This window comes from Melanostigma gelatinosum (genome assembly GCF_949748355.1).
Source record: "Melanostigma gelatinosum genome assembly, chromosome: 9".
Taxonomy (NCBI): domain Eukaryota; kingdom Metazoa; phylum Chordata; class Actinopteri; order Perciformes; family Zoarcidae; genus Melanostigma; species Melanostigma gelatinosum.
Genome location: NC_136642.1, coordinates 3,652,585 through 3,664,932, shown reverse-complemented (window position 1 = coordinate 3,664,932; position 12,348 = coordinate 3,652,585). Strand labels below are relative to the sequence as shown.

The 12,348-nt window shown below is 41.4% G+C and overlaps 1 protein-coding gene across 1 annotated transcript; it reads right to left on the bottom strand.

Annotated features, from left to right (window-relative positions):
• Positions 1 to 8,024: 8,024 nt before the first annotated feature.
• On the bottom strand, positions 8,025 to 8,776 carry LOC306782660 (fucolectin-4-like; the record flags this gene model as incomplete). Its single annotated transcript, XM_079276104.1, has 2 exons — positions 8,025 to 8,172; positions 8,544 to 8,776. The coding sequence occupies 2 exons, from the start codon at positions 8,774 to 8,776 to the stop codon at positions 8,025 to 8,027; spliced, it is 381 nt and encodes a 126-aa protein (XP_079132230.1).
• Positions 8,777 to 12,348: the final 3,572 nt, after the last annotated feature.

Here is a 12,348-nt window from a genome sequence, read left to right as displayed (position 1 = left end):
ACTGCTGTAGAGTCTCTTTGTAACCAGAGCAACTCAATAAAATCACGATGAAACTTCTACCGTAACAACTTATTTGAGGCTTGCTTAAACTGCTCGTGCTCAAGTCTTTGTTCAAGAGAGATTCTTAGTGTTGGTCTGCTTGTGACAGTTACAAATGTCCTCTTTATTTCACCCTCATCAACTCAGGGTTTCTATAGGGAGTTATGTGTCTTCCCTTTATCAAGCTCTCCTTTATTACTTCAGCAGTAATGTCAGTAGGTTACAGTCGTGTGCACACTTTCAAACTCTATTCAGTCATTCTATTGTCTATTAGTTAGATGTTACTTTTCCTGCTCATTCGATTTCCGCACAAATCTTCTGAGTCTCTTGTAAGCGCAGCTTCCTGCCTCAGACAGAAACCACTCTTAACAGATTCCTCATATTCTAGTTTAGTTCTATATACCGGTAAATCTAAGCCTGTCCTTTTGCACTTCTCTCGAGCTCAGAGAAGGCCTCCTGAGAGGGTTTGTTTCAGGACCTGCGTATCATACTCCCAATGGAGTTCTTTAACCTTTTTTAGCAGAAATAGCTTTATCATCAGCGCACAACAGTCTCTTGAGCTTGAGAGATTCACGGAGCGCTCCGAGTTTTCGCTTACGGAGAGCTCTCTTTTTACAGCTGGAGATCAAATTGAATCATTTCAACTTTGAGTTTTTTATCCACTAACACCAGTCTGCCGCTCTCTTCCTCCGCCGAAGAGCGTGGATTCCGTTGAGGGGACCCCAGACACTCCCACCTTATCACACAAGCGAGAATCACGCCATACAGAAATAAAGCTATGGTGAGATATGAAAATCTCCGACCTGATACGGCGCCTCATAGCGTGACTGTCGGTTGGCTGAAGAAGTGGAAGATGCCTCGGCCTCGACTCGAACTCACGTTGGGGCGCCAATTATGTTCTGGCAAAATGACGAGAAGAGACGGCGAATTGAAGTTGCAATCCAGCGGGAAGCGTTTTAATAAGCACACGCCAACATACAACGAGTTCAGCAAATCCAAACAAATCTGATGTATTACTTTTCACAGATGACTTTTATCGTCAAAATTCACCCCCCTTTAAGTCAGTTTCCACCAATCAAACCAGTGGGTTGAACCACAAACAACTCGTAAACTCGTGATTCTTTCAGGGGCTACTCTGTGACGTGTACTTTTGATACTTTAATTACATTTGCTTTTCGTACTTTCGTTCTTATATTGAAGTAACATTTTGAATGCAAGACTTTGACTTGTAACAGAGTGTTCTTCACAGAGTGGTGTTGTTACTTCACTGGAGTAACTCGTATGAGTTCTTTTTCTATCATTGCTTACTGGACATCACGACCTCTGCAGACCATGGCTTGATTAAAATGGACCGTTACAGCAGGAGGATTGGTTGAGAATGGATAAATAATCAGCACTTCATAAACTGCTGAAGTATAATACGGAGATACAACAACAACTTCAGTTCAGAGAAGCAAAGCTGTCGGTCCAGCCTGATGCTCCTCACTCAAGACTTCACTCTGTGATACTTTAAAGGTGTTTGTGTGGTTTTGGAGAGGTCTTTCGCAATGTGCTCTGGAACTGCCATCTGAGGAAAAATAGCTGGTGTCAGCCTTTTTCTATGTGCTTTTGACCTGAAGAATTTGACCGCTAATGCTGAAAATGCTTAGTTGCAGATATTTTTTTTTTGCGCAATGTGCTCATTCCCAAAAACGTAATTTTTTTTTGCCAGCATCACTTTAACTGTCTCTCTGTTTCAACATCTCAAATGCTCTGTGTCAGAGCCATTTTGTTGTTTTTGCTTTTGTACAACCTCCCACCACATGGGGGCGTAGTGCCGGTGTGAATCAGGGCACAGGTAATATAATCAGTGGGGTCAGTGGACACAGGTGCTTGCTAATAGGCAGAAGCAAACAGTTTTTGACCGTGCACATTTAAGGAATGTAAATGTGATGATGTATTGATTTATGGAGAAAATGGACAACTGGAGAGAAAGTGCTGGAACTCTGTTCATGTGAGAAATAAAATGCCTGTATTGGAAACTGGACTTCGTTATTTATGGCACGCGTCAGAACAAACATTTCAGCAACTGTCGTGACTTTTTTTATTGGGAAGCAACGGTCACTACAATAACAGTTACACATTCAATGCATACGACATACAGTCAATGACTCATATAATCAGAGTAGTAAGCAGGATGATGGAAGAATAATAACAGCAGCAGTGGATATAATACAGTATTAATGATGATACCAGCATTGATGGTATCAGTAATAGCAACAGAAATGTGATTAATAATAACAATGATAGCAGCAGTAGGCGTCAGCAGGGCCATGGCAGGAGGTACGACCACGGTCCAGGTGTAACCACGATCCGTGGCGAAGAAGCAAAGTTAGTAATGTGCATGAATGGGACACAAATTCATTCAGAAGGAGGTAGAGAAGAGCAGAGAGGAGCTCAGTGCAGCATCATATCGAGCGGCTGGTCCAAGGCAAACCTGCGAGTGTGTCTGCCCCCAGGACTGAAACTTAGGGAAAAGTGGAGGCTGTGTTAATGATTTAATTGTATTTCAGTATTGATGACAGACAGTTTTATCATGCAGCAGGTAGTGACAGTAAACAAAAGGTTTGGTAAAAAACAACTCAACAGCATTAGAAATTAAAACGTACGCACCAGGTAGTGCCCGAAATAAATCTCACAATGGAATCAATGTCATAGTTTACAAAAGAAGTGATTTTTGATGATTGTTTTTTTTGTGAACTTCTTCATATCTAATCCAGGGGAGAGCCATACACCTCCACCTCACACAGAGTCAGAAACTCTTCTCTTGGGATGACGACGGTGACATAACGACCGTCCATCCCATTACACTGGAACTCACCGACACCACCTGATGGGATACTTGTGATCACAGCACACCTGGCAGAAGAAACAGAAAGGTTGGTCTCTGTCGCTTTAACAAAGAGCACAAAGCAGTAATGTAAATGTACTTTACTAATGTAAAGTAAAGGGCTTGCTCGGTCAGAGGTGGAGCTTGGAGCGAAGCCGATTATGTTTTGTAAGTGATGGTCTCAAGTTTATTTTGTGATACCAGATGTTTTTTTCTAAAATACTTGATTTTCTGGCCACATGGGGGCAGCACAACAAAGTAAAATCAATACGTAGATATTATCACCTTAAAAAACAGATATTTGAGTCTGTAACAAAGAGCAGCTGTAAAGTAAATACAAATGTATCTCAAGATGTAAATGAAGAAACCATGGATTTTAAACGAACAGGTTGTAAACTACCTGGGGTTGTTGTTGCCGAAGTTGTCGAGGGAATCTCCAATGCGGATCTCGGCTCCATTGAGTCGGTCCGAGTCTTCCTCTCGGTTGGTTATCTTAACAGAAAACACTTTGTGGGTTTTGCGCAGGTCCAGTCGCCACCAGGGGTTGATGTCGTTCTTTGTGTGAGTGCAGGAGCCGTGCGCCCACTTGCTGCTGGGATTCCCATCATTGGCGTTAGATGCAATGCCAAACATGTACAGCGAGGACTGTGAGGCTTTTCCTCCGAGGGCCAGGTTCTCTCCTGCAAAAGACAATGCACATACAACATGTGTGACTTCTGATGCTGTTTTTGTTTTTCTTGCAATGTTCAATTTAACATCAATGACTCATCAAGAAAATGTGAATAAATTTGCAGACATAATACAGGACAAAAACAGATGACCCCCTTCACAGACTGTACTTGGTGGCGCAGACCCTCCCGGCCCCTCCCCATTCGCTGACTTTGGTCAAGCAAGATAACGTCTCGTAGCTTTCCTTATCGAGGGTCGCTACAATATGATTATTTTGAATGCAAATGTAGCCTATAAGCATTCAATGTGAATAACATGAAAAACATAAAAATAGTTTTCATATTTTAGGTTTTATCTACTGGCTGACACCACAGTGTATAGATGCGAGGTCACTGCATACTAATTCATGTAACAGCTCAAATGCTCACCAGTCGGGGCCCGGTACCCGTAGACTTCCACTTCACAGAGTGTGAGGTATTTCTGTGAACCCGGTAAAACCACAGTCACGTAACGTCCCTCCACACGTTTAGTGAAAGTCAGAGTAACCGATTCGCCTGCCGCCGTTCTAGTAATTTTACCAGCCCTAACAGAGAGAGAGGGAGAAAACAGTACATGAATCACATGTTAAACCTGTAGTCCTTTGACATGAAGATGAAAGAAACAAGCTTGTTTTTTGATTCTTGAAAGTTGAATTCTCCTCACGTATTAGCATAATGATACTTGGAAAAAACACTGACATTTACATACTGTATATATTTGTGGAAATAACATCTGAAGGTGCCACATATCTATCGCCTCCACATGGCGATAGCTGAGCCTGCAGCTTGCAGCTAACTGTGCTAACAGCGCAAACAGAGTCTTCGTGAGGGGGAACCAGAAAGTGGGCGCTACACTGCTGCGTCGTGAACGAGCCAGTGGCGCACGCTCACATGCACAAAAACACCGAGCGGAGGGGAAAATGAGCATGATTCACAGACGTACTTACAAGAAAAAAAGCAGAATAAAAGTATTTTTAATTGCGGGATATATTTTCTTACAGTGGGTTTGCGGCACCGTTGTTATCTAAAGAGTTGCCGATGTGAATCTTTGCCCCGTTGATCCTGTTCTCGCAGCAGTCTCCTCTGTTGGTGATGGTGACGGAGGTGACGATGTAGGACTCCAGCAGGTCCACTCTCCACCAGGGGTTGGACTCTTGGTTAGTGTGGCTGCATGATCCCAAACCATAAGAACCCTCACGGTTTCCATCAATAGCATTGTAAGCAGCTCCAAACGAGTCCCCCCAACGGCTTGACTGGGTCGCCTTTCCACGCAAGGCCACGTTCTCTGGGAGAGAGACGGTTGAAAAACACAAGAGATATAAAGGAAGATCGTTTGTGAATTGTTCAGCATGAATCTGTGTCCAACAACGTATTACTCCATGGCTCAGTGTGATATAGACCATGTGTTTCAACATGATATACTCTAGGTTTATACTTAAACCATCAGCTCACTGTTATGTAGTCAACTATCGTGCGTTTGTGTATTTGGTTGTTTGCACGTGTTGCCAGATTGATGAATTAGTTTCTCTGTGATTAATTGTTGTGGAATTGGTGGAAAGATGTGTTGATTTGTTTGTGTCTCTTTGCATGTGTTTCCTTAAGTCTGATGAGCCACATGGCAACTTTTTGCTCATTGCTAAATCCTGCAGGAAGTTGTTGCAGACAAGTTTGCAGAAAGAGGAAGTTGTTCTGCCAATGCAGTTTAATTTGAGGAGGGAAATTCATTTTTATGAACACAAGTACGATTTCAAAAACATAAAAACTGTATAAAAAACTCAAATTAAGTCCAAAAAAAAGTCTTGCTTCCTTTCACCACAACTCCAATAATTTTGGAGAAAAAAACTAAACTCCCGACAGTTAAAAAGTTCTATAAATATACTATAAATGTACTTTCTTGCTAACAAAACAGACCTACGTGCACCTCCTGGTGATGATTGACAATAAAGACGTCACACATACTCTCAGATCGTACTCACCATGAGTGTAAGCTGAGCGTGTCTCCAGGAGCAGCAGGAGAACCAAAACGCTGAGTTTCATTCTTCTGTTTGAGAGAATCATTTATAAACCATATTATTTTAGATGACACGTCTTATTATTCATTATTACTTGTGTAATATGTGTCCGATTAGAATTCTGGAGGAGTGATTATAACAACAATCTTGAAATACTCAGAAAGTGATGCAGGAAGATGATCTGATGCAACAAAGAAATGAAAAGTGTGACCTGGAGTCCCCAACAGTCGGATGATTCAATGAAGAAGAAAAAAGCTTCCAAACACCTAAAACCTAAACAGTTCCCGTGCTCTTTATATGCGTCTCTGTGAAACCGTATCCAACCAATCATCAGAAATCATATTCATCTTCAACTCTTATCCAATCACATGCCATCGGTTGACTCCCATGCACATGTATTTCCCTTCCCTGAACTCGTGACTCAATTTCAGAAGTACATCTACAGAAGTGTGTCAAAGATCACACACATCAATTCATTACCGATGATATTGGTTCAAGACTTTGTACTGTACTTTCAATTTTGAGGTACTTTACATGATTTTTCCCATTTTATACTACTTTATACTTTAATATCTACACTACTCCTCAGAGGGAAATATTGCACTTTTGACTCCACTTAACTTGTATGAAAACTGAAGTTAATGTGCAGATTATGATTTCACAATCAAAACATGATCAACGTGATTAAACTGCTGTAATAATATTCTGTATGATAATAATAATATAACACTCTTAAGGGGCTACTCTGTGACGTGTACTTTTGATACTTTAATTACATTTGCTTTTCGTACTTCCGTTCTTATATTGAAGTAACATTTTGAATGCAAGACTTTGACTTGTAACAGAGTGTTCTTCACAGAGTGGTGTTGTTACTTCACTGGAGTAACTCGTATGAGTTCTTTTTCTATCATTGCTTACTGGACATCCTGCACGACCTCTGCAGACCATGGCTTGATTAAAATGGACCGTTACAGCAGGAGGATTGGTTGAGAATGGATAAATAATCAGCACTTCATAAACTGCTGAAGTATAATACGGAGATACAACAACAACTTCAGTTCAGAGAAGCAAAGCTGTCGGTCCAGCCTGATGCTCCTCACTCAAGACTTCACTCTGTGATACTTTAAAGGTGTTTGTGTGGTTTTGGAGAGGTCTTTCGCAATGTGCTCTTGAACTGCCATCTGAGGAAAAATAGCTGGTGTCAGCCTTTTTCTATGTGCTTTTGACCTGAAGAATTTGACCGCTAATGCTGAAAATGCTTAGTTGCAGATCTTTTTTTTTTGCGCAATGTGCTCATTCCCAAAAACGTAATTTTTTTTTGCCAGCATCACTTTAACTGTCTCTCTGTTTCAACATCTCAAATGCTCTGTGTCAGAGCCATTTTGTTGTTTTTGCTGTTGTACAACCTCCCACCACATGGGGGCGTAGTGCCGGTGTGAATCAGGGCACAGGTAATATAATCAGTGGGGTCAGTGGACACAGGTGCTTGCTAATAGGCAGAAGCAAACAGGTTTTGACCGTGCACATTTAACGAATGTAAATGTGATGATTTATTGATTTATGGAGAAAATGGACAACTGAAGAGAAAGTGGTGGAACTCTGTTCATGTGAGAAATAAAATGCCTGTATTGGAAACTGGACTTCGTTATTTATGGCACGCGTCAGAACAAACATTTCAGCAACCGAAGTGACTTTTTTTATTGAGAAGCAACGGTCACTACAATAACAGTTACACATTCAATGCATACGACATACAGTCAATGACTCATATAATCAGAGTAGTAAGCAGGATGATGGAAGAATAATAACAGCAGCAGTGGATATAATACAGTATTAATGATGATACCAGCATTGATGGTATCAGTAATAGCAACAGAAATGTGATTAATAATAACAATGATAGCAGCAGTAGGCGTCAGCAGGGCCATGGCAGGAGGTACGACCACGGTCCAGGTGTAACCACGATCCGTGGCGAAGAAGCAAAGTTAGTAATGTGCATGAATGGGACACAAATTCATTCAGAAGGAGGTAGAGAAGAGCAGAGAGGAGCTCAGTACATCCTATGAAGTCCCCCAGCAGTCTAGGCCTACAGCATCATGTCGAGCGGCTGGTCCAAGGCAAACCTGCGAGTGTGTCTGCCCCCAGGACTGAAACTTAGGGAAAAGTGGAGGCTGTGTTGATGATTTAATTGTATTTCAGTATTGATGACAGACAGTTCTATCATGCAGCAGGTAGTGACAGTAAACAAAAGGTTTGGTAAAAAACAACTCAACAGCATTAGAAATTAAAACTTACGCACCAGGTAGTGCCGGAAATAAATCTCACAATGGAATCAATGTCATAGTTTACAAAAGAAGTGATTTTTGATGATTGTTTTTTTTGTGAACTTCTTCATATCTAATCCAGGGGAGAGCCATACACCTCCACCTCACACAGAGTCAGAAACTCTTCTCTTGGGATGACGACGGTGACATAACGACCGTCCATCCCATTACACTGGAACTCACCGACACCACCTGATGGGATACTTGTGATCACAGCACACCTGGCAGAAGAAACAGAAAGGTTGGTCTCTGTCGCTTTAACAAAGAGCACAAAGCAGTAATGTAAATGTACTTTACTAATGTAAAGTAAAGGGCTTGCTCGGTCAGAGGTGGAGCTTGGAGCGAAGCCGATTATGTTTTGTAAGTGATGGTCTCAAGTTTATTTTGTGATACCAGATGTTTTTTTCTAAAATACTTGTTTTTCTGGCCACATGGGGGCAGCACAACAAAGTAAAATCAATACGTAGATATTATCACCTTAAAAAACAGATATTTGAGTCTGTAACAAAGAGCAGCTGTAAAGTAAATACAAATGTATCTCAAGATGTAAATGAAGAAACCATGGATTTTAAACGAACAGGTTGTAAACTACCTGGGGTTGTTGTTGCCGAAGTTGTCGAGGGAATCTCCAATGTGGATCTCGGCTCCATTGAGTCGGTCCGAGTCTTCCTCTCGGTTGGTTATCTTAACAGAAAACACTTTGTGGGTTTTGCGCAGGTCCAGTCGCCACCAGGGGTTGATGTCGTTCTTTGTGTGAGTGCAGGAGCCGTGCGCCCACTTGCTGCTGGGATTCCCATCATTGGCGTTAGATGCAATGCCAAACATGTACAGTGAGGACTGTGAGGCTTTTCCTCCGAGGGCCAGGTTCTCTCCTGCAAAAGACAATGCACATACAACATGTGTGACTTCTGATGCTGTTTTTGTTTTTCTTGCAATGTTCAATTTAACATCTCCAATGACTCGTCAAGAAAATGTGAATAAATTTGCAGACATAATATCGGACAAAAACAGATGACCCCCTTCACAGACTGTACTTGGTGGCGCAGACCCCCCCGGCCCCTCCCCATTCGCTGACTTTGGTCAAGCAAGATAACGTCTCGTAGCTTTCCTTATCGAGGGTCGCTACAATATGATTATTTTGAATGCAAATGTAGCCTATAAGCATTCAATGTGAATAACATGAAAAACATAAAAATAGTTTTCATATTTTAGGTTTTATCTACTGGCTGACACCACAGTGTATAGATGCGAGGTCACTGCATACTAATTCATGTAACAGCTCAAATGCTCACCAGTCGGGGCCCGGTACCCGTAGACTTCCACTTCACAGAGTGTGAGGTATTTCTGTGAACCCGGTAAAACCACAGTCACGTAACGTCCCTCCACACGTTCAGTGAAAGTCAGAGTAACCGATTCGCCTGCCGCCGTTCTAGTAATTTTACCAGCCCTAACAGAGAGAGAGGGAGAAAACAGCACATGAATCACATGTTAAACCTGGAGTCCTTTGACATGAAGATGAAAGAAACAAGCTTGTTTTTTGATTCTTGAAAGTTGAATTCTCCTCACGTATTAGCATAATGATACTTGGAAAAAACACTGACATTTATATACTGTATATATTTGTGGAAATAACATCTGAAGGTGCCACATATCTATCGCCTCCGCATGGCGATAGCTGAGCCTGCAGCTTGCAGCTAACTGTGCTAACAGCGCAAACAGAGTCTTCGTGAGGGGGAACCAGAAAGTGGGCGCTACACTGCTGCGTCGTGAACGAGCCAGTGGCGCACGCTCACATGCACAAAAACACCGAGCGGAGGGGAAAATGAGCATGATTCACAGACGTACTTACAAGAAAAAAAGCAGAATAAAAGTATTTTTAATTGCGGGATATATTTTCTTACAGTGGGTTTGCGGCACCGTTGTTATCTAAAGAGTTGCCGATGTGAATCTTTGCCCCGTTGATCCTGTTCTCGCAGCAGTCTCCTCTGTTGGTGATGGTGACGGAGGTGACGATGTAGGACTCCAGCAGGTCCACTCTCCACCAGGGGTAGGACTCTTGGTTAGTGCAGCTGCATGATCCCGAGGCATAAGTACCCTCACGGTTTCCATCAATAGCATTGTAAGCAGCTCCAAACGAGTCCGTCCAACGGCTTGACTGGGTCGCCTTTCCACGCAAGGCCACGTTCTCTGGGAGAGAGACGGTTGAAAAACACAAGAGATATAAAGGAAGATCGTTTGTGAATTGTTCAGCATGAATCTGTGTCCAACAACGTATTACTCCATGGCTCAGTGTGATATAGACCATGTGTTTCAACATGATATACTCTAGGTTTATACTTAAACCATCAGCTCACTGTTATGTAGTCAACTATAGTGCGTTTGTGTATTTGGTTGTTTGCACGTGTTGCCAGATTGATGAATTAGTTCCTCTGTGATTAATTGTTGTGGAATTGGTGGAAAGATGTGTTGATTTGTTTGTGTCTCTTTGCATGTGTTTCCTTAAGTCTGATGAGCCACATGGCAACTTTTTGCTCATTGCTAAATCCTGCAGGAAGTTGTTGCAGACAAGTTTGCAGAAAAGAGGAAGTTGTTCTGCCAATGCAGTTTAATTTGAGGAGGGAAATTCATTTTTATGAACAACACAAGTACGATTTCAAAAACATAAACTGTATAAAAAACTCAAATTAAGTCCAAAAAAAAGTCTTGCTTCTTTTCACCACAACTCCAATAATTTTGGAGAAAAAAACTAAACTCCCGACAGTTAAAAAGTTCTATAAATATACTATAAATGTACTTTCTTGCTAACAAAACAGACCTACGTGCACCTCCTGGTGATGATTGACAATAAAGACGTCACACATACTCTCAGATCGTACTCACCATAAGTGTAAGCTGAGCGTGTCTCCAGGAGCAGCAGGAGAACCAAAACGCTGAGTTTCATTCTTCTGTTTGAGAGAATCATTTATAAACCATATTATTTTAGATGACACGTCTTATTATTCATTATTACTTGTGTAATATGTGTCCGATTAGAATTCCGGAGGAGTGATTATAACAACAATCTTGAAATACTCAGAAAGTGATGCAGGAAGATGATCTGATGCAACAAAGAAATGAAAAGTGTGACCTGGAGTCCCCAACAGTCGGATGGTTCAATGAAGAAGAAAAAAGCTTCCAAACACCTAAAACCTAAACAGTTCCCGTGCTCTTTATATGCGTCTCGGTGAAACCGTATCCAACCAATCATCAGAAATCATATTCATCTTCAACTCTTATCCAATCACATGCCATCGGTTGACTCCCATGCACATGTATTTCCCTTCCCTGAACTCGTGACTCAATTTCAGAAGTACATCTACAGAAGTGTGTCAAAGATCACACACATCAATTCATTACCGATGATATTGGTTCAAGACTTTGTACTGTACTTTCAATTTTGAGGTACTTTACATGATTTTTCCCATTTTATACTACTTTGTACTTTAATATCTACACTACTCCTCAGAGGGAAATATTGCACTTTTGACTCCACTTAACTTGTATGAAAACTGAAGTTAATGTGCAGATTATGATTTCACAATCAAAACATGATCAACGTGATTAAACTGCTGCTTATCTGTAATAATATTCTGTATGATAATAATAATATAACACTCTCATAAGGGGCTACTCTGTGACGTGTACTTTTGATACTTTAATTACATTTGCTTTTCGTACTTCCGTTCTTATATTGAAGTAACATTTTGAATGCAAGACTTTGACTTGTAACAGAGTGTTCTTCACAGAGTGGTGTTGTTACTTCACTGGAGTAACTCGTATGAGTTCTTTTTCTATCATTGCTTACTGGACATCACGACCTCTGCAGACCATGGCTTGATTAAAATGGACCGTTACAGCAGGAGGATTGGTTGAGAATGGATAAATAATCAGCACTTCATAAACTGCTGAAGTATAATACGGAGATACAACAACAACTTCAGTTCAGAGAAGCAAAGCTGTCGGTCCAGCCTGATGCTCCTCACTCAAGACTTCACTCTGTGATACTTTAAAGGTGTTTGTGTGGTTTTGGAGAGGTCTTTCGCAATGTGCTCTTGAACTGCCATCTGAGGAAAAATAGCTGGTGTCAGCCTTTTTCTATGTGCTTTTGACCTGAAGAATTTGACCGCTAATGCTGAAAATGCTTAGTTGCAGGTCTTTTTTTTTTGCGCAATGTGCTCATTCCCAAAAACGTAATTTTTTTTTGCCAGCATCACTTTAACTGTCTCTCTGTTTCAACATCTCAAATTTTGTTGTTTTTGCTTTTGTACAACCTCCCACCACATGGGGGCGTAGTGCCGGTGTGAATCAGGGCACAGGTAATATAATCAGTGGGGTCAGTGGACACAGGTGCTTGCTAA